General features: G+C 44.0%; 1 protein-coding gene across 1 annotated transcript in view; it reads right to left on the bottom strand.

Annotated features, from left to right (window-relative positions):
* Window positions 1–2,351: 2,351 nt before the first annotated feature.
* Window positions 2,352–23,401, bottom strand: part of CAP2 (cyclase associated actin cytoskeleton regulatory protein 2) — a 64,304-nt gene continuing 43,254 nt past the window's right edge. Inside the window, exons 8-15 of the mRNA XM_038770727.1 lie at window positions 23,149–23,234; window positions 21,652–21,757; window positions 15,946–16,129; window positions 13,037–13,209; window positions 9,458–9,581; window positions 8,203–8,285; window positions 6,953–7,093; window positions 2,352–3,753 (exon numbers count right to left, since the gene is read on the bottom strand). Coding sequence (XP_038626655.1) covers window positions 3,670–3,753; window positions 6,953–7,093; window positions 8,203–8,285; window positions 9,458–9,581; window positions 13,037–13,209; window positions 15,946–16,129; window positions 21,652–21,757; window positions 23,149–23,234 — 981 coding nt within the window. The 3' untranslated portion in view covers window positions 2,352–3,669. The remainder of the gene's footprint in view (window positions 3,754–6,952; window positions 7,094–8,202; window positions 8,286–9,457; window positions 9,582–13,036; window positions 13,210–15,945; window positions 16,130–21,651; window positions 21,758–23,148; window positions 23,235–23,401) is intronic.

The raw sequence follows: 23,401 nt of genomic DNA, 5'->3' as shown, positions 1-23,401 counted from the left end.
GGTGGCAGTGCTTCCTAAAAAGTATTAATAATTGTGGAATTTAAGTCACTATCTTATTTATTGAATGCTTACTATGCGCAGAGCACTGTACTAAGCGCTTGGGAGAGTACAATAGAATAATAAACAAACCCGTTCCCTGCCCACAACAATCTTACACCAAGTGTGGTACTAAGCCCTGCAGCAGATACAAGATAATCTGGTGGGAACGGTCCCTGTCCCACACAGGACTCAGAGTCAAGGTACTGAAAGCCAACTGAACTCCTATTTTTCCTCAAGCTACAATAAATAATAATTATGGCATCTTCAAGCACTTACTATGTGTTAAAAGCTGGGGCAGTACAAGGTAGATGAGACTGGTCACTGTGTCTGTCCCACATGGGGTTTATAATCTATTCATTCAATCGTATTTATTAAGCACTTACTTTTCATTCATTCATTCAATCATTTATTGAGCGCTTACTGTGTGCAGAGCACTGTACTAAGCACTTGGGAAGTACAAGTTGGCAACATATAGAGACGGTCCCTACCCAACAGTGGGCTCACAGTCTAGAAGGGGGAGACACAGAACAAAACAAAACATATTAACAAAATAAAATAAATAGAATATGTACAAATAAAATAAATACTGTCTGCAGAGCGCTGGGTTAAGCGATTGGGAAAGAACCGTACAATTTTATTCCCATTTTAGACATGAGAAAACTGAGGTCTAGAGAGGATAAATGACTTGCCCAGGGTGACACATTAAGCCATGGAGGAGCTGGGACTCTAACCCAGATCTCCTCACTCCCAGGACCAGAATTTAGGCAGTTGAAGGAGAACTTGCTTAAAAATCTATAAAAATGGAAAGGGCAGGTGTGCCCCCTTTTTACTGCTGTAATTCTACTTTGATGGTGAACTGTGGACCACTGGCAAATTTTTACAAATACCATTTTCCTCACATCTTACCAGAACTTACCAGAGAAGCAGCATGGTCTAGTGGAAAGAGATGGGCCTGGGAATTAGAGGACCTGAGTTCTAATCCCAGCTCTGCCAGTTATTTGCCATGGGACCTTGGACAAGTCACTTAATTTCTCTCTGTGTCAGTTTCCTCAACTGTTAAATGGGGATTAAATACTTGTTCTCTCTCCTATTTAGACTGTGAACCCCATACAGGTCAGGGGCTGTATCCGAAATAATTATTTTGTATCTAACAGAGCTCGGTGCATAACAAGCCCTTAAATACCATAAAAACTCTCTAATTCCCAACAAAAACCAGGTGTTAAAAATACCCACCACAAGAGGCTACTGTTCCCTACCAGAAAACTCCATTTTAGTTCCTCACAATATTTCTGCCTTCTGGTGGTTTAGAGAAAACTAAATTAGTAATTGCAAAACCCAGCTGCAAATTGGGTCCTTGACCCCCTGCCCTTCATGTAGCCCTAACCACAAGACTTTAGATCCATAAGGAGTCCTTTGCAAGAAGATATTTATGATTACTGGTCCAGGTGACAATATCATTATCTCTTTTACGTACAAGACAATAAAGGGGGAATCATCAGACGTGTTTCTGAGAAACTACCAGGAGGAGTGAAATGCTTCATTGTCATCCTTGGGTTCCAGTCTGGGAATCAAGGGCAGTTATAACATTTTCGTTAACTCTGCTGTGGAGCGATTGGAAGAGATTGAGGGAATTTTTTTTGAAGTAAATGGGTCCTAAATTTTTATAAAAGTTCTGAGTCTAGCTGCAGGCCTGGGACTCAAATACAAGACTCAGAGAAAAATTCTTGCATCCAGCTTAAAATTTAAAGACTTGTGCTCTAGCCTATTTTCCCGGTGTTCTCTGCAGTAAACAACAAAGTCATTAATTGGGGATCTTTTTTTTTTTTTGGCTCTTTGAAGTTTCTCCATCCTAGGCATGGGCTTGAACAGGTTATTTCCTCCCGCTTTCTGAGCCTTAAAGACATACCACCACGGCAAAAAGTGTTTTGTGATTCTTGGAAGAACTGAATTCACCAGGTTTTGTTACCCAATATTTGAGTTGTTCTATCCTGGACTCTACAACCAAGAGAGAGGTCACTGAAGGCATGAAAAGTGGTCCGAAGAGCTTCTGGCGTTCTGGGATCTTCGTTCTACTTCTAGTCCCATTCCAGAAAGCGTCCTGATTTGGATGAGAACAATAATAGTGATAATGATATTATTCATAATAATAATAATGATGATATTAAGTGCTCACTGTGTGCCAATCACTGCGATAAGCACAACACAATCAGATCAGATCCAGTTTTTATTCTACACAGGGCTCACAGTCTAAGTGAAAGGGAGAACAGGCATTTTTTCCCCATTTTACAGATGAGGGAACTGAGGCACAGAAAAGTCAAGTGACTGGAAAATGGGGACTTTTCCTCATTTTCCCAACCTGATTCCTTGAAAAAAAAAATGAATAAAAGTACAGTACCTGCATTTACACAAGTATAGTTTCATTTTTATTTCAGAACAGATCTACTGTTGAAAAATAGTACGTACTAAAGCCACAACATAGAGACAACACATTAGTTAGTAAAACTTTGTTAGATGATCACGGATTGTGGTTGTTTGGCTTAGATTGTGATGATATTTAAAAAGCTTTAGTTTGTACTTTGGGGCAGAAAGTATATTTGCTTTAGTTTCTGAAAGCAGAACATCGTGATTTCATTGCCTCAAAACTGCATGTGAGCCAAGATGTTTGCAGATTTTCAGTATTGAGTCTCAGTGTTGAAATGTATATCACCTTGTCTAGTTCAGGCCTAAAGAAATAATTTCTTTAGTTGTGAGAGGAAATTTGGAAGAAAAGTGTATGGCCTTTTGTGCGTGATTTTGAAGAAATGCAGAATAATTCTTCAAGCAAATCTAATCAGCAGCATGAAAATCTTTCCAAAATGTCATTTTCAAGGCATCTAATAATTAATGGGTACCAAATAAGACAATCCTACTTTAATTCATAGAGCGTTTAGATATGGTAAATAAATGAAACTCCCCCTAAACATAATCTAAACCTTCAAGTGATGTTCTATAATATTTTCTATTGAAATTATTTTCTAGAAAAGCCCACCCAATTTGAGTTTCCTAATCAAACAGTTTAAAGACAAAACAGTGAAGTATAAAGGCAGGCTTTTCCTACATAGTAAAGATGAGAATAGCACGGCTTTTATTTTCCACCGGCAGATATGCGGCTGAAACTGGTATTCTCGCTACAAGAGAGGAAATGTTCAAACAATCAATAGCCACACTTTCCAGGGCGACAGTTTCACTGCCTCATATATAAACTAACTAAAGAGGTAAAATAAACATCGAGTTCTCTCTTTTTCTTTCAGCTAGCAGAAACGAAGGAATGCAACCAAACATGACTGAATCATGCATTATTCTGGCTTCTTCGTTGCTGGGTGAAAGCCAGCCATGGGAGAGGAGTGGATTCTAAAAAATATATATATATCTATCTTCTACTCACATGGCATGATGTAGAATCAAAACTATAAAAGGAAGCAAATTGAGAGGAAATGGATTTCAAAACGCTCGATGGAGCGGGCCAGAAAACCCTTGCTCCTTGGGGTGTGGAGCGGTTTCTTAAAGTCCAAATACTACCCAGCTGGTGCTTGTTCTTTAAATGCTGTTCTTTTTCCATGGGGGCAGGGCTGAGGTGGGGGGCAAAGGGGGCTACCCCACAATTTCTGCAGGTTCGGTGACCAACTTGGTTCCATCCCACGCTGTCTTGAACTGTTCAGGAACAGGAAATTCTTTCTGGTAAAAGGCAAACAACAGCACTGGTTGAGTAAACGGAGGCTTTCTTAGGGAAACAGGCACAGGGCTATTAGTGAGACCCTCCCTGGACAAAGCCTTCCTGACTCGGGCAAACTGGGACCCCAGAGGATAATGGCACCAACCCTCCTGGGCCATTTGGATGCCACACAAAGTCCATTAATCCCACACAAGGGCTCTCATTACTGGTCCAAGTAGCGAAAGGTGCTTAGTACAGGTATGAGTTGCCAGACCTAAACCTTTATTTCCTCATACTAACAACAACTGTGGTATTTGCTCTAGATGGTAAGCTCCTGGAGGGCAGGAGATGTGTCTGTTTTAGTGTTATATCGTACTTTCCCATGATCTTAGTACAGTGCTCTGTACACAGTAAGCGCTCGGTATATACGATTGACTATTTGTTCAGCGAGAAGCAGCGTGCCTTATGGTGGGTAGAGCATATGCACATGGGAGTCGGAAGGATTTGAGTTCTAATCTGTCGTTTGTCTCCTGTGTGACACTGGGCAAGTCACTTCACCTCTCTGTGTCTCAGTTACCTCATCCGGAAAATGGGGATTAAGACTGTGAGCCCCATGGGGGACAGGGACTGCGTCCAACCTGATTAGGTTGTATCTATCACATGCTTAGTACAGTGACTGGTACACAATAAGCCCTTAAACACCATAAAAAGTGCTTACAATGTGCATACAGGATACGGGATAATCGGCTCTGACATCCATCCCTGTCCCCCATGGGCTCAGTCACAGTCAAAGGGGGAGAGAAAATAGGTATCCAGTCCTCGTTTTACAGATGAGAAAGCTGAAGCACAGAGAAGTCAAGTGACTCACCCAAGGGCACACAGCAGACAAGTGGTGGGGTCAGATTTAGAACCCAGGTCCTTCTGACTCCCAAGCCCCTGCTCTTTCTACTAGGCCACGCTGCTTCTAAGTGCTTGGCACATATTAAGTACTCAGAAAACACCACAATTACTGTTATTGCTGGTGATTTAAAATGGACATTTCAGTGCAATCCTCTTGAATTAGGCATTGGGGCCGTAAGTCAGAGGGTGAATTATAAAGCTCTTTGAGTATCCCAACTGGGTCCGTTCTCTGGCAAGAGAAGACTTGAAAAAGGAACCTTGATGGTGGGGACCCCAACAGGAGAGCTTGGCAGGAATTAAGCAAAGATGTTGAGAACAAGGAGTCCTGGCATTATACTTACTCCTTAAAAAAAGCTACCCTGACATTCGTGACTCCTCTGGATTTAATCAGAGTAACTAGGGCAAACTCTAAGCTGCCAAGTCCCAGTGGAAGAATTTTCCAGGGAGAACACCCATCTTCAAGAGCCTCAGACAGACACGGACACAGGAATTTCCTTCTGAGTGGGAATTTTCATCAGGAAGCATCTCCACCTCACAACAGGGTTTGCAGCTCGATGCAAAGCAACGTGGCGTAGCGGATACAGCACGGGCCTGGGAGTTGGAGGGACCTGAGTTCTAATCCCAACTCTGCCACTTGTCTGCTGTGTGACCTTAGGCACATCACTCTGTGCCTCAGTTACCTCATCTGTAAAATGGAGATGGAAACTGTGACCTGCATGGAGGAAAAGGACTGTGTCCAACCTGATTAGCTGGCACACAGTAGGCACTTAACAAATACCATAAAAATGCAAATTTGGAGGGGTTTGGGTGCGGATTGAGGGCAAAAATCCCACGATAATTCATCACTTAGGGAAAAAAGTGGTTCTGAAGATTCCACCTTTGATCCGTCAATGTTGACTCTGAGACTGCGGGCATGATCTGATAGAGACTACTGATGATGATCAATTAATCAATGGTATTTACTGAGCGATTTCTGTGTGCAGAACACCGTTCTAAGCGGTTGGGAGAGTCAGTAACAACGGAGTTGGTAGAGATGTTCCCAGCCCAAAGTGAGCTTGCTGTCTAGAGATGATAATCATATTTGTTAAGTGCTTTCTATGTGCCAATCACCGTCCTAAGCACTGGGGCAGATACAATCCCTGTCCCACACAGGGCTCACAAAGTGGATTTTCCCTGTTGAAAACTCCAGATGATTTTGTTTCCTCTTGATAGTTTGGAAGAAAAAGCTATCACTAGGTAGATCAGATACAGTGGGGTTCTTTAGGATATTTCCACAGAGGCTCTGTCTCCAATCAATAAGTCAATGGTGTTTATTGAGTGCTTGCTCTGTGCAGAGCACTGGACTAAGCACTTGGGAATCAATCAATCAATCGTATTTATTGAGCATTTACTCTGTGCAGAGCACTGTACTAAGCGCTTGGGAAGTACAAGCTGGCATCGTACACTATACCTGCCTAGCTGAGGGAATGACCTGAATGAATATGTTAGCTAGAGCTATACGATATGCTTATTTAACACCAAGTTGTGTCCGTCGGTTTTATTGGAAGAGAAAGTTGGCCTTGTGGAAATGATTCCTCAATAGAAGACAACTCTTTTAAAGCAGGACCTGTCTGAATTCTACTTTCAACTCAGTCCCTTAATCCCAAGATCACCCCTAAATCGGTCAGTCAGCCAGCCAATCGTATTTGTTGAACGCTTACTGTGTGCAGAACACTGTACTAAGCGCTTGGGAGAACAACAATCTAACAGACACATTCCCAGCTCACAGTGAGTTTAAATCTAGAGATCAGCCATTTTACCTCTCCCATCTCTCCTGCAGAAACTGGAATGACTTTTGCGTTAAGTACTTTGAAATGCTGCTGCTGCTGTCAAGTGCTTACTGTGTACTAAGCGCTGGGGTAGATACAAGTTAATCAGGATGGACACAATCCTTGTCCCTCGAGGGGCTCACAGTCTTAGGGAGAGGATGAACAGGTATTGAATCCCCATTTTACAGATGAGGAAACTGAAGACTAGAGAAGTTGCCCAAAGTCGCCCAGCAGTGGTGGAGCCGGGATTAGAACTCAGGTCCTCTGACTCCTAGGCCTGTGCTCTTTCCATTAGGCTATGCTGCTCCTCTAAGGGAGAGCTCAAATGATTCATGCAGTGTTGATAGCAGCTGTGCTGGCTGGAAAAGAATATGGCAATCCCTGCTTGGCACGTGGGAGGAATTATGTTACTTTAGCTCTTAGCTGAACAACTGATTACTCTGATGTGCACAAAATACCATCGATGAAGAGGGAAGGCAAGAAAAGCCTTGTCACTCTTTGAAAATACACTTACATAATCACCATCCTGAGGGATGAGTATGTTCATTTCAGATGACTTGGCGCTCACAAACTCACAACCTAAAGATTCTTCGCTGAGGTAGATGTGACAGCCTTCTGTTTTATTAATTGAAATGGTTGGCACTCTCCCCATAACCTGGAGGAGAAAAAAAAACCCAAAACGCTCAGTTCCCACGATAATATGTAGCTGATAAATACAGCCTCATCAGTTTAATCAATCAATAGTATTTATTGAGCACTTACTCTGGGCAGAGCACTATATTAGGCAGTTGGGAGAGTATAATAATTAATAGACCTGACCACAAGGACCTTTCTATCTAATGGACCACTGCTCACACCATCCTTCTGAAATCCCATCTTCTCCAGGAAGTCCTCCCTGATTCATTACCCATCTCCCCACCCTTTATCCCTTCACCAACTGCAGTACTTCCTCACCCCCTCAACCCTTGGGTATTTAATCCCCACCATAGAACATATATCTAGAACTTTAGTTGAGAAGCAGGGAAGCCTAGTGGTCCTGGTCCTGGGCACTAAAGCATGGTCCTGAGCATCAGAGGACCTGGGTTCTAATCCCAGTTTCACCATTTGTCTGATGTGCGACATTGGTCAAATCATTTCCCTTCTCGGTGCCTCAGTTCCCTCATGTGCAAAATGCCCGTTCTCCCTCCTACTTGGACTCTGAGCCCCATGTGGGATCTGATAATCATGAATCTACCCCAGTGCTTACTAAGTACTAAGCGTTGGGGTAGATACAAATCATCAGGTCCCGCATGGGACTCACAGTCTAAGAAGAGGTACTGAATCTCCATTTTGCAGATGAGGGAACTGAGAAATTACGTGACTTGCCTAGGGTCTCAGAGCAGATAAGTAGCAGAGCCGGGATTAGAACCCAGGTCCTCTAACTCTCAGGTCTATGCTCCTTACAGAATTCCAGTTCAGTTAAAAACATTTTTACCAAAAAAAAAAAAACCCAACAAAAACCCTCTGTGATGATAAATGAGTTATTGAAGACAACTTGAGTCTCTTGGGAAGGAGGAGGAAGAGAACTGTGGGACAGTGCCATAATGTGAGATAGACCACCCTCACAACTGCAGATGAGAGAAGTCCAGTGAGAAACTGAGCTTTTTCTGCCTCGAGACTCTGGTGGAGTCAAATGTTTGATCAGCAACAGTTGGCAGGATGGACATTTTTACCTTCCGCTCACACGGAACTCTGCCAATCTTTCTCCCTGGGGTTGGTGCTCACCTGGATTTGAATATCCTTGCAATTGATGATTTCCACAATGCCAACAACATTATCAAACACGAGGCCAAACTTCTTGCAGTTGTCTAAGAAAGCAAACAAAAACACACACTATGCAATTGCATCCATGAAATTGGAACAAGTAGGCCGATGAATTTTGAGGTGTGTGTTGGTGATGGGGATTCTGCCCCTCCTCACTGTTCTCATACTTAGGGTCTTTTTTAAAAAATGGTATTTTCTAAGCACTTACTATGTGCCAGGCAGTGTTCTAAGCACTGGGGTAAATTCAGACAATCGGGTTGAATGCAGTTCCAGTCCCTCATGAGGCACACAGTTTTTTTTCTCCAATTTACAGATGAGATAACTAAGAAATGAAATGACTTGCTAAAAGTCACATAGCAGACAAGTGATGGAGCTGGATTATTACTCTATTTATCTATTTATTTATTTATTTTACTTGTACATTTCTATCCTACTTATTTTATTTTGTTGGTATGTTTGGTTCTGTTCTCTGTCTCCCCCTTTTAGACTGTGAGCCCACTGTTGGGTAGGGACTGTCTCTATGTGATGCCAATTTGTACTTCCCAAGCGCTTAGTACAGTGCTCTGCACATAGTAAGCGCTCAATAAATACGATTGATTGATTGATTGATTGATTAGAACCCAGATCCTTCTGACTCCCGGGTCTGTGTTCTATCCATTAGGCCACAATGCTTACCAGGAGATGGGTGATTTGTCCATGCTGACAGTGAAACCGTCACCACCGGGACAGCAGTCTCCAAGATTTTGCCCATGAGACTTTTTTTTAAAATGACATGTGTTAAGGCACTATGTGCCAAGCACTGTACTAAGCGCTGGGTTAGGTACAAACCAATCACGTTGGAGACAGTCCATGTCCCATGTGGAGCTCACAGTCTTAATCCCCCTTTTCCAGTTGAGGGAACTGAGGCCCAGAAAAGTTAATTGTCTTGCCCAAGGTCAGACAGCAGACAAATGGTGGAGCCAAGATTAGAACCTAGGTCTTTCTGGCCTCCAAGCCCATGCTCTATCCATTAGGCCACACTGCTTCTCGTAGGGCCAGAATCCTGATCATGGCTTGGAGGCAGCCCACCCCAGATTTCATCATCTCCTGAGTTGGGGGTCCCTTCTGGAACAGAGAGGCATTCGGATAAGCCATTCCAGAGCTGCAGCTGGGTGCAGGGGTGGGGAGGGGGAAATCCAGCTCAAAATCTAATAAAAAAACCCACACACCACCTTACCGATTGTAATGGAATTAATCTTTCCTTTCAGTTGAAGGGTCGACTTATTGCACTGGAAAATGTAAGCCACTTGCTTCAGCTCTGTGTCTGAGATCACAAGGTCGTTTTTGTCTTCTTGATACTCCTGAGAAGAAGAGAAACACAGGGTACAGATAATAAAAAGAATCCCCCGCAGAGGTTCCCACGATCCTTTGCACTGTGGTCTATTCTATCTATTCTATTTATTCTATTTATCTATCTATTCTATTCATTTTATTTTGTTAGTATGTTTGGTTTTGTTCTCTGTCTCCCCCTTTTAGACTGTGAGCCCACTGTTGGGTAGGGACTGTCTCTATATGTTGCCAACTTGTACTTCCCAAGCACTTAGTACAGTGCTCTGCACACAGTAAGCGCTCAATAAATACGACTGATTGATTGATTGATTGGTCTCTCTGACAGAGCCATTTCCTTTCCCACCTGTAAATTACTAAAGCAAATTACTATGGCAAATTACTAAAGCTAATTACTATTACGCTGGGGAAGCAGCGTGGCTCAGTGGAAAGAGCACGGGCTTTGGAGTCAGAGGCCGTGGGTTCAAATCCCAGCTCTGCCACTTGTCAGCTGTGTGACTTTGGGCAAGTCACTTCACTTCTCTGGGCCTCAGTTCCCTCATCTGTAAAATGGGGATGAAGACTGTTAGCCCCTCATGGGACAACCTGATTACCTTGTATCTACCCCAGCGCTTAGAACAGTGCTTTGCACATATTAAGTGCTTAACAAATACCAACATTATTATTATTATTATTGTGGCAAATGACTTATCATCACTTACTGAGATTGCGAGCCCTGTGTGGAACAGGGACTATGTCCAACCTGATCATCTTTTATCTTCCCCAGTCCTTAGAACACACAGTAAATGCTTAACAAGTACCACTGTTATTATTGTCATTTTTAGAAAAGCCAACATCATTTTAGCCTGACTCCAGAGGGGGACATTGCCAGTCCTGCAGGGAGCGACACTGGCATGGAAATCCAGCTCAAGGCTGGGATTCCCGTTGCTTCTTTTCCCAGAGCTGCAGGGGCCCTCCTGTGGCTAGGAGGGGAAAGGAGCAGGGAAAAAGCAGGACAAGTCCAGAATTCCCAGAAGACTAATAATAATAATAATAATTTTCGTATTTGGTAAGCACTTACTATGTGCCAGGCACTCTATTAAGCGCTGGGGTGGATACAAGCAAATCGGGAAGGCCACAGTCCCTGTCCCACGTGGAGCTCACGGTCTCTAAGCCCATTTTACAAATGAGGTAACTGAGGCAGAGAGAAGTGAAGTGATTTGCCCAAGGTCACAGAGCAGACAAGCTGGGATTAGAACCCATGACCTTCTGACTTCCAGCCCATTCAATCGTATTTATTGAGTGCTCACTGTGTGCAGAGCACTGTACTAAGCGCTTGGGAAGGACAAGTTGGCAACATATAAAGACAGTCCCTACCCAACAACGGGCTCACAGTCTAGACCATGTTCTATCCACTATGCCATGATTAGAGATCTGCCACTGGATAACTAAAGCCACCCTTTCCCACCAGGATCGGCTGCAGGTGGGGAGCTGGGGGGAGGTCTATAGTAACAAACTGCAGTTCTTACTGGATTTCTCTTGGTTAATTTGCTTTTTTCAATCTGACGCCTGTCTTTCCTATCCCCATTTAGTTTGAAAGTCTCTTGCAAGCCAGGGACGGTGTCTGATTCAATATCCTTGTACCTTTCTTCAGTGCACTGTGCAGTTTTCACTCAGCAAATGCAATAAATAATAATAAAGTCTCCATAGTGAGTTTGAGAAGGTGGTGAGGGTCCATGCTGGGGGATAATCACCAAGGACCTAAATTTTTGAGATTTAGGAAGTTAGGGGCTATTTCAGGCAGCCTGGCATCCCCCCCCCCCCACCCAATTTTTTTTATGATTTTTTTAAGTGCTTATTATGTTCCAGGCACTGTACTAACCCCAGGAGTAGATACAAGTTAATCAAGTTAGACACAGTCCATGCCCCACTTGGGTCTCACAATCCTAGTCTCCATTTTATAGATGAAGTAACTGAGTCCCAGAGAATCAATCAATCAATCAATCGTATTTATTGAACGCTTACTGTGTGCAGAGCACTGTACTAAGCACTTGGGAAGTACAAGTTGGCAACATATAGAGACAGTCCCTACCCAACAGCGGGCTCACAGTCTAGAAGGGGGAGACAGAGAACAAAACAAAACATATTAACAAAAGAAAATAAATAGAATACGTACAAGTAAAACAGAGTAATAAATATGTACAAACATACATACATATTATTACCAATTATTATTACTAACTCCCTGGTCCCCCAATTTTGGGCTACTCTACTACTGGGCTGAGCCCAGGCGCTTGGCGTAGCGCTCTGCACATAGCAGGCATTCAATAAGTACTCTTAATGATGAGATTATCGATTAGCGGATTGATTACTGGGGTTTGGGGCTGGTTAAACCCGGGCCGTGCTCAATAAGTAACCCCGCCCGGGGACCTACCTTGACCTTGGTCAAGTCACTGAACTTCTAGAGAAGTGAAATGACTTGCCGAAGACCACACAGCAGACAAGTGGTGGAGTCAGGAATAGAACCCAAGTCCCCTGACTCACGGGCCTATACTCTATTCACTAGGCCTCTCTGCTTCTCTAAACGGGACTTTGCTAGCTACTTCCCGAGCCGACAGAAGGGCTTACGATTGGGAAGGGCCTCGGCCCTGTAGAGATCTGGGTTCAGTTGACATTGGAAACAATCCTCCCATAATCCTTCCTTCTGTAGGGTGTAGGCCGGACTGAGCCAGCTGTCTCCTGGTGGCTGATGATGGCTGACAGGCTATTTGCCCTCTGCTCCCTCAGTCCGCCCAGAGGATTCAACCTGGCAGCTCCGGCCGGCCGGCCCAGTGGTTTTCCACTGAGAGCTCACCTCCTCCAGGAGGCCTTCCCAGACTGAGCCCCTTCCTTCCTCTCCCCCTCGTCCCCCTCTCCATCCCCCCCATCTTACCTCCTTCCCTTCCCCACAGCACCTGTATATATGTATATATGTTTGTACATATTTATTACTCTATTTTACTTGTACATATCTATTCTATTTATTTTATTTTGTTAGTATGTTTGGTTTTGTTCACTGTCTCCCCCTTTTAGACTGTGAGCCCACTGTTGGGTAGGGACTGTCTCTATATGTTTCCAACCTGTGCTTCTCAAGCGCTTAGCACAGTGTTCTGCACACAGTAAGCGCTCAATAAATACGATTGATTGATTGATTGCTCCTTCCAATCCTGAAGCACAGCTTGGGTGCATAGATCCGGGGTCGGGGGAGGACTGGGGGAAACTAAACCAGGGGCGAGGGGGATCCTGTCCTGGTACAGTCTGCGGCTGCTCCCCTGCCCAACTCCCATGATCTTCTGCTCTAGCCCGGCTAGGACTTTACAGACTCAGAGAGAGGGAGGTAGGATTGGCTATGGGGGTGACCCCGTCAGGCTGTACCGACCCCGGCACCCTGCCGGTCCTTCCTGCCCCCGCGCCACCTCCTCAGGTCGAAAGCTTTCCTCGAGATACTCACCACTCTCCATTTCTTGCCTTCCAGCACCAACACAGGGGGATGGTTTTGCTGAGGAGGGGGCCTGGGATTTGTGGGGCTTGGGGTGTGACTCTTTGTGGGGGTTAGGGTTTGTCCTTGAGCCCGCAGGTTAGGATTCTTGTGGGTTTTCTGATCATCAGAGACATGCCGGAGGCCTAGAAGATCAGAGAGAAAATCAGGGGCGTTGGGTCCCATGGGAAGGAGGGGGAGGAATGGCTCCCCCAGCTTAGGGGACTTAAGGGGGACTCACATTCCAATAAATGCATCTTCTGTGATTGAAGACAAGTCCCACAATACTTACATACATATCTGTAGTTTATTTCTATTAATGTCTGTCTCCCCCTCTAAACTGTAAGCTCATTGTGGGCAGGGAATGTGTCTGTTTATTGTTTTGTTTTTTGTTCTCTGTCTCCCCCTTTTAGACTGTGAGCCCACTGTTGGGTAGGGACTGTCTCTATATGTTGCCAATTTGTACTTCCCAAGCACTTAGTACAGTGCTCTGCACATAGTAAGCGCTCAATAAATACGATTGATGATGATGATGATTGTTAGATTATACTCTCCCAAGTGCTTCGTACAGTGCTCTGCATACAGTAAGTGCTCAATAAATACAATTGACTGACTTTATCTATCTATAGATTGATAAACCCAACCAACATGCAAAGATCCGGTATGTGTCGCTCCCCCATAGATTGAAAGCTCCATATAGAACAGGGACTAATAACAACAATAATAACTGTGGTATTTGTTTAGTGCTTACAATGTGTCAAGCACTGTACTAAGCACTGGGGTAGATACAACCTGATACGTCATAGTTTCTACCCCATATGGTGCTCACAGTCTTAACCTCTATTTTACAGATGAGGAAACTGAGAAACAGAGAAGACAAATGGCTTGCCCAAGGTCACATAGCAAGCAAGTAATGAAACAGAATGTATTAATGGAAAGAGCGTGGGATTGGAAATCAAGGGACCACTGTGTACCTGCTATGAGACCTTAGGTAAGTCACTTAATTATCTGTGCCTCAGCTCCCTCATCTGCAAAGTGGGTATTCAAACCCGTTCTCCCGCCTACTTAGATTAGCGTGGCTCAGTGGAAAGAGCCCGGGCTTGGGAGTCAGAGGTCCTGGGTTCTAATCCCAGCTCCGCCACTTATCAGCTGTGTAACTTTGGGCAAGTCACTTAACTTCTCTGTGCCTCAGTTACCTCTTCTGGAAAATGAGGATTAAGACTGTGAGCCCCATGTTGGACAACCTGATTACCTTGTATCTCCCCCCTCAGTGCTTAGAACAGTGCTTGGCACATAGTAAGCGCTTAACAAATACCAAAATTATTCTTATTATTATTGTGAGTCTCATGTGGGACAAGGGACTGTATCTGGCCTGATTAACTTCTATCTACCCCCGTGCTTAACAAATATCATTATTATAATAGTAATAATAATAATTATTATTATTATGCTGAGATTAGAACCCAGGTCCCCCATCCCCAAGGCCTGTGCTCTTTCCACTAAGCTACATTGCTTTTCACTGACATTTCCAAAATTCAAAAACTTTCTGTCTACCAGCTCCATCATCAGAACACATCATTAGCACTAAGGTTGGGGATGAGGATGAGGGCCAGGGTTAGGTCTAGGGCTACTAGAGTTCAGACCCAATTTTGACCTCAGAGCATAACCAAATGAATTTTAGATTGTTCTCCAACTTCAAACAGGAATAGTTGGGAAGCAGCATGGCCTAGTGGATAAAGCACAGGCCTGGGAGCCTAGGTTCTAATCCTGGCTCCACTACTTGTCTGCTGTGTGACCTTGAGCAAGTCACTTCACTTCTCTGTGCCTCAGATTCCTCAATGGCAAAACAGGGAGTCAATATCTGGTCTCCTTCCTGACTGTGAGCCTCGTGTGAGAGAGGGATTGTATCTGACCTGATCTTCTATCCAAGCACTTAGAACAGTGCTTGACACTTAAGTACTTAAATACCATAAAAAGGAGTGGATCGCTGAATGTTCAAATCACTATCTGCTAGTCTTGTAATTTTCCTTGCATTTAAATTAGTACTCCCCGAGATCCCTGCTGTATAAAAGATTCCCCCAAATCTATGGAACTATCTTGGAAAAATAAGCACTCACGTTAATGTACTTTTTAGCCTTCAGCAATCTTCAGGCCAGAGCAGAGAGGTCAGTGTGGGTGTATTACTAAACAGGAATATGCTCACTGAATAATTCTTGAAAAAAAAATCTTGCTCTATTGTCAGTCAATCACATTTATTGAGCAATTACTGTGTGTAGAACACTGTACTAAGTGCTTGGGAGAGTTACTTTACTTCTCTGGGCCTCAGTTACATCATCTGTAAAATGGGGATGAAGCTGTGACGACCCATGTGTGACAGGGACTGTGTCCATCCTGACTGGCTTATATCTACCCCAGCACTTAGAACAGAGTGTGACCCAAAGTAAGTGCTGAACAAATACCGTCATTATTAAATATGCAATAGATACACGGAGACTTCAACGTGTTCCCCATGAAGTTTGGTCATGGGATTCAATCCTGCAGCAAAGGTTTCTGGGACCTAGATTTGGGGAACAGCCACTAATGAAGACTTGCCCACTGAAAGGAATAATAATGGTGCTTGGGGAATTCCACAGGGTTGGGGTACGGGATATGAGGGGTTCAACAGGTTGCCCAGCACAAGGAGTGGCAAAGTTCGAAGTACCCCATTGGCCCAGTGGCCCCATCGTCTCATGGATACCGAATAATCTTTCTTGCATCCTCAGTGGGGGCCGGGGAGTGGGGAGAATGGGCTGTTTTTCTTTCACCCCCCGGTACAGGGGAGCAGGTGCGAAACTCCAAGCCCCTGCCCCTCCACCCAGGGGTTACTGTCCCTGCTCTCTGACCTCTAGTGATTGCTTCTCCCTGGTTGAGCTGAGCAAACAGCGCCGAGCGGGATGGAGAGGACTGATCTCTTCCACTCTCACTCTCCAACAGGGGAGGTGGTCCTGGAGGTGGAGGAGGAGGAGGAGGAAGGCCTGGCCCACCAGTGAGAGTCGATAAAGCAGATGCCAGTGATGCAACTGGACCCTGAAGAACAGAGAGATGGAGGGGGAGAGGGAGAGAGAGAGAGAACACAATGAACACAGTTTGCATTAAGCAGCTCTAACGGAAGGTCATCCTTGTCTGATATTTTGACATCTTCATCTTTCCTACAGGGTTTTTGCTCTTACTCTTAAACTGTGAGCTCCTAGGGGGCCGGGGCCTGAGTCTATATCTCCTCCATGAACTTTTTCCCCAGCGCTCTGTATCTTCTTTATTTGTCTCACAGTTGCTTTCGGCTAAGAAAGATTTCCTTGACTTGTGGATGTTAAGAATTGTAGGAGACATCCAGACACTTGGAAATCTCTGCTCGGGTTCTGAAAAAACAGAGCCCAATATAGGTTCTCAAGGCAACGGGAGTCAGTTCCATCAATTCAGAGGTGGTTTTGGGGAGCATGAGGAAATACTGGAACAATTTCAAATTCTCATAACGAGGATGCTTTTTTCAGTGGTATTTTTTACACGCTTACTCTATGTCAAGCACTGTTCTATGCACTGGGGTAGATATAAAATAATCAGGTCTGACCCATTTCTTGTCCCATATGCTATTGATTGAGCACTTACTGTGTTTAGAGTACTGTACTAAGTCTTTGGGAGACTACAGTACAACAGAGATGGTAGACATGCATGTTCTCTGCCCACAAGGAGCTTACAGTCTAGACGGGGAGACAGACATTAAAATAAATTATGGTAAAATGGGGATTCGATACCTGTTTCCTCTCCCCTCCAGACTGTGAGTACCATGTGGGATAGGGACTGTGTCAGACAATTGTCTTGTATCTACCCCAGCACTTAGTACAATATTTAGTACATAGTGAGCACTTAAATAGCACAATTATGATGATGATAAAAGTTCTTAAATGGCATTTATTAAGGCACTTACTATATGTCAAACACTGTTCTAAACGCTGGGGTAGGTCCAATTTAATTAGGTCTGTGTTTCACAGTCCCTGTCTGATAAGGAGTTCACAGTCTAAGTAGGAGGGAGAACAGGGATTGAATCCACATTTTACAATTGAGGAAACTGAGGCACAGATAAGTTAAATGACTTGCCCAGCACTGTGCAAAGACCTAGGACCTTTCACCAATGATAGCTTTTAGACTGCAAGCTCCTTGTGGGCAGGGCATGTGTCTACTAACTCTGTTATATGGTTCTCCCCCAAGTGCTTACTACCATGCTCTGTACACAATAACAGCTCAATAAACACATGATTGAAACCCAGGGTGGGTCACAGGTCAGCATGAGAGGATGAAGAGAGAAAAGGGGTTTGCCTTCTTTGGCCCTAACTTGAACAGAGGAATTTTGTCCAAATGTTCAGATTCTGCAGGCTGGCAAAGCTTGTGATCATACCTCTAACCCTAGGTCAAAAACCTTTAATGTACCTCCTCCCCACAAAAAAAGATACTTGCCAAATACTAATCAATGATCATGGCCTAAAATTATTGAAGGTGCTTTACAAATGATGATAGTTTAATTAGCTAAAACAAAACCTACTACTAACCAAGTTCTTAAGAAAAAGACACTTAAGCAAGAGGTCTGTTCCCACTCAAGAGTACAGAGAATTTAATTTTTCTGAGCCCCCAAATTGAGAAACAATTCCAAGTACATTGTCATACACGCACCCCCACCTCTTAAGAGAGAACATAGCCATCTTTCTAGGCTATGTCAGGGGGTATAAGATATTGTTTGAAAGTAATCCATCAGGAAAATTCATATGCAAATACAAAGATACATCTCTCACCCTTTATATCATCACCATGGAGTCAGAATAGCTCCTAAAAAAGAATCTGAGACAGAATGAGCCCGAGATAGAATGAACTCAAGGCGGAGACAGAGTCGGGGGAGACCAAGAAAGAGTGGAGGGGTATAGGGACATAAGAGAAAATAACTGCAGGAAACTGGAACTGTGTTATAACAGGCTCAGGGAACAGGTGGGTAATGACACAGACATTAGTCTTTTGTTAAGGTGTCTCTTCTGTAAGAGTAGCTCTCAGTGGCAGTCCCACTGCCTATAGCATTTTAAACCACCTGTCTCTGAAAATTCAAAGTGCCCAGAGATATGTTACAAGAAGAAACAGCTGATACATACAGGCTGCTCCTTTTGTGATTTTTTTTTGGCTTATTTTTTCCTCCTTTCTATTTCTCAGCCAGACTGTGTGTGTAACTCTCAATCTCCAAAACTTTCCCTAAACACTGAGGTATAGATCACCTGCTCTGGATTTAATATGCCATGATCATTTTTTTAATGACATTTGTTAAGCGCTTACTATGTGCCAGGCACTATCCTAAGCGCTGGGGTAGTTACACATTAATCAGATTGGACACAGTCCATGTCCCACGTGGGGCTCACAGTTTTAATCCCCATTTTACAGAAGAGGGAATTGAGGCACAGACAAGTGAAGTGACTTGCCTGAGGTCACAGAGCAGACAAACGATTGGGCCAGGATTAAAACCCAGGCCACGCTGCTTCTCTTTTCCAGGCAGGAGAGCCGGCTTTGACTAAAACACTCAGCATTCTTAAAGGCCCAATTAAAAAAATCAAGGCTATTTCACTCCCATCACTCTGTTCTTAGAGTACTAAGGTGCCTCACTGCCCATCACCAAACACCCAGCTCTGATCTTGGATTGTAAGAATTCAGCTCGTCTTCTTCAATCCTCTCAGAAGAGGAAGAAAAATAGAAGAACAAGAAAGGATTTCCCCCCACCCCTTTTTGAGCAATGTCCCCTTCATTCTCTTCTCAGAAAAGTATTTTCTCTGCAGCCTTTTGCTTAGTTGAAGGTGCTGGTTTTCCATAATTAAAGTTAAGCACAGACTCAAGGCAATTTTCCAAATAATTCAGGAAAACAAGGGGGAGACAAAGAACCTCTTTTCACCCAAATTAAGACTTGGCCAAAGGGTATTTTAACCCTATTGCAAATAATGCACTTACTGGAACATGTCATTAGGTTATTACAGTTTCAGATATCCTTCCCCTCCCTGCCCTCTGCTGCTGGGCAGTAGCTGTCAATCACTAAGCATGCAAGAAGATGATCATTTTAAAAATATTTAGAGTCGCCTGGTATTCACAAGGCCAGGCTGATGATCTCAAAAATATCCTGGCTATTTGTTCTGAACCAGTCATCTCTCCTCCCTCTCATATTTAATCGCAAACAGGACTGTGGATACTGCCACCATCAAGCAGCAGGTGGGCAACGTGGTTTAGTGGAGAGGGCACATGCTTGGGAGTCAGGAGGACCTGGGTTCTAATTCCGGCTCGCCACATGCCTGCCGTGTGACTTTGGGCAAGTCACTTCACTTCTTTGTGCCTCAGTGACCTCATCTGTAAAATGGGGATTAAGACTGTGAGCCCCACGTGGGGCAACCTGATCACCTTGTATCTATCCCGGTGCTTAGAACAGTGCGTGGCATGTAGTAAGTGCCTAAAAACCCCCCACCATCATTAAATGGCAAGTTAAGTGACTTGCCTAGGGTCACGAAGCAGGCAAGTGGCAAAGATGGGATTAGAACCCAGATCCTGACTTCTGTACCTGAGCTCTTCCCACTAGGCCATGAAGTCTCTGGGCCTTCTGTGAGACCCTGGGCAAGTGGCACATTAAAACAAATAGTCCTAGGGAAGAGAACTTTGAAAACTGCTGTCAATCAATCAATCAACCGTATTTATTGAGCACTGTACAAACGCTTGGGAGAGTACAATGGATTAAGCAGACATGGTCTCAGACTTTCAAGGAGTTAATCTAGTGGTGAAACCACAGAGGGAAATAATTTCCAGATAGGAAGAAGGAAAGTGGATATTATGAATAAGGTCCTACAAAAGAAGAAAACTGCATTTTTCAATGCATTATTCACCCCATCCCTAACACCCCAGTCCATATCCCTATACTCTGACATTTCCCCTATCTGTAATTTATTTTAATTTCTGTCTCCCTCAACTAGACTGTCAGCTCCTTTTTTTAAATGGTATTAATTAAGCACTTACTTTATACCAGGCACTGTACTAAGCTCTGGGGTAGATTCAAGCTAATCAGGTTGGACACAGTCCACGTTCCACAGTCTTAATTTTACAGATGAGGTAACTGAGGCACAGAGAAGTTAAGCCCAAGGTAATACAGCAGACAAGTGGAGGAGGCAGAATTAGAACCCAAGCCTTTCTTACTTCTCAGTCTGTGCTCTCTCCACTAGGCCACGTTACCTCTCAATCTCCATGATGGCAAAGGTTTCTACGAACTCTATTGTATCACACTCCCCCAAGCGCTTAGTACAGTGCTCTGCACACGTTAAGAGCTCAATAAATACCACTGATTGATAGCTATCTATTGTTCTCTGGCTGAAAGGGAAGGGGAGAAGGCTAGGATTTCAGCAAGTCTAAATGTTTAGGAGACATTCCTGCTCGATTATCTTCCAGCTGTTGGCCCACTTTGCCAGCTCACATATGTGTGTGTGCACACACCCATGTCCCATCAGCATTCTGAAAGATCACTCAGAAAGTGTTACATTTCAGCAGCGACACTGAATCAAGCAGCAGTTGCTTGGCACAGCTGCCGATTTAATGTAAAGAACGAGGCGGTTCCAATTGTTAACCAACCCCGCCAAGAGGTCGGGAGTTAATCAGTTGACATAGTAAACTAATCAATCATATTTATTGAGCACTTACTGTGTGCAGAGCACTGTACCAAACTCTTGGGAGAGTACAACTCAACAATATAACAGACACATTTCCCCATCTTCAGAAACCTCCCGAAATTACATCTGTTCCAACAGGCCCTCCCTAATTCACCTCTAATCTCCTCAGGCTGTCCCCCTAAACTGCCACCTAAATACTGGGATACTCACAGCCTTCAACAGCATTCATTCACAATCATATTTATTGAGCGCTTACTGTGCGCAGAGCACTGTACTAAGCACTTGGGAAGTACAATTCGGCAACATATAGAGACGGTCCCTACCCAACAACGGGCTCACGGTCTAGAAGGAGGAGACAGACAACAAAACAAAACATGTAGACAAGTGTCAAAATAGTCAGAACAATTAGAATTAAAGCTATACGCACATCATTAACAAATAAATAGTAAATATGTACAAGTAAAATACAGTAATAAATCTGTACAAATATATATATACAGGTGCTGTGGGGAGGGGAAGGAGGTATGGCGGGGGGGATGGGAAGGAGGAGACGAAAAAGGGGGCTCAGTTCCTGTACCTATCTTACTCTATTACTAAAGCATTCACTCATCCCCTTTTTCTTCTGCCTATAAATACCTTTAGTGCCTGCCTTCCCTGTTAGAATGTAAGCTCCTCGAGGGCAAGGTAAGCTCACTGCAGGCAGGGAATGGGCCTACCAATTCTTATATTGTACGCTCCTAAGCGTTGAGAACAGTGCTCTGCACACAGTAAGTGTTCAGTAAATACGACTGAATAACTGATCAGTGAGAGATCTGTTGGATTCTCCCAAGTTCTTGGTGCAGTGCTCTGCAGAGAGTAGGCACTCAGTAGATGCTCCCCGTTACTCACAGTTTTGCTCCAGACCAAGCCTGTGGTGTGATGCTCCTTGATGTACGCTTGAAGCTCAGTCCAGATGTTCAAATACGACTTCACCCAGTCGACGTGGCGCAGATCACTTTGGAAAGAAAAACACACAAGAAAAGGTTTATATAGGAGATGGTGATGGATGCCAATGTTTTTCTCCTCTCCTAAATGGCAGTGATTCCTGCCGCCTGGGCCCCGTGGCCGGTTTTAAAGTGGTCTTTGTGTGACATTGGCGAGATAAGCAACACAGCAGCAACAGACAGAGAGATTCCTCAACTGGGCCTCCTTGTTGGCCAAAGGAAAAAAGACAAGTACTAAAAGGAAGATGCAAGGAGAAAGAGGGGGAACTTAGATTGTGAGCCCCATGTGGACAGGGACTGTGTCCAACCTAATTAACTAGTACCTACCACAGTGCTTAGAACAGTGTTTGACGCCTAGTAAACACTTAGTAAATAACATAAAAACAACAATAAAAAACAAGATAGGAAGAGGCCCAGGAGGTTGGAACCATGACCTGGCAAGAGCCAAAAATAGTGTCGCTTTTGGCCGGGGTAAGTTCTGGTATGAACATTCCCTCTGTGCCTCGCCTCCCGCAAGTCAATGAACAGAGGTGGAAGTGGTAGAATTGGGAGAGGTGGAGCCTCAGAAATGCTTAGACGGTGGTGGAGAAAACGGTGGCAGAACTGGTGAGGGCAGCTGGGCAGCCCCAAAATCCCAAAGATCCCAACAATTATTCCTCAGAAACCCCCTCCCCCTTTCCTGTGGCCCCAACCTGGTAAACGGATAGCAGTCATGGCATCTATTGAGCACTTATGAGCACTTATAAGCACCGCGGTAAGGACAGGATAATTACATCATTTCAATCACGGAGAATTAATCAACAGTAGTTACTGAGTGCCTGCTGTGTGTGGAGCACTGTATTAAATGCTTGGAGAATACAATGAAGTAAGCAGGTATGATCAGAATTCAGGTTGGTACAATGTCCAAAACGAGTCAATCTATCAATCTGTGATATTATTGAGCACTTACAGTGAGCAGAGCATTGTACTAAGCACTGGGGTTAATACAGTACAGTAGAGTTGGTAGAAATGATCTTGTTCTCAAGGAACAGAGTCATATTCAAACTTTTTTTTAAAAAAAAGAATAGATTTCTAGGTAGTCAAGCCTAGCTCAGCTTACAAGTTTCAAGGAGGCTGAGGCAGAATAGTCTCAACATTTAGTACAGTGCCTGGCACATAGTAAGCACTTAATAAATACCAGAAAGAAAAAAAAAACAGTAGTGAACAACACTTTGAGATACCGTAGCTATCTACCAATTCCTTAGAGTTTAGAGAAGCCCCAGGCCCAGTTAAGAGTGATCCAGGCTCATTTCAAGGTGATTGAAATTGCATCCTAGTGAATAACTGTACAGTTATTCTAACTATAAAAGCAAAGCTACTACCAACTTGGACCCATGCAGACTGTAAAATAACGCAAACATACCTGTGCTTGTAGTCCTTTAAGACCCTGTTAGTATAGAAGGTAGCCGCATCGTTCATCTCCTTGACATAAGGACCTGGTTTAGGGGACTGAGAGAACAGGACAATCCCACATGGACAGAAGGAAAAAAAAATACAATGAAATAAAAGACAGCTAAAGGAAGAGATAAAGCAGTGGCAGTGGGGGATGCATCTAAAGCACAGCCCATCACCGAAGCAGGGATTATTTGGCCAAAGAGAATTCAGAGATGGGCCTC

This window comes from Tachyglossus aculeatus, chromosome X2 (genome assembly GCF_015852505.1).
Source record: "Tachyglossus aculeatus isolate mTacAcu1 chromosome X2, mTacAcu1.pri, whole genome shotgun sequence".
NCBI classification, from domain to species: Eukaryota; Metazoa; Chordata; class Mammalia; order Monotremata; family Tachyglossidae; genus Tachyglossus; species Tachyglossus aculeatus.
Note: the sequence above shows the minus strand (reverse complement) of the source record. Positions and strands in the feature narration are given on the sequence as shown.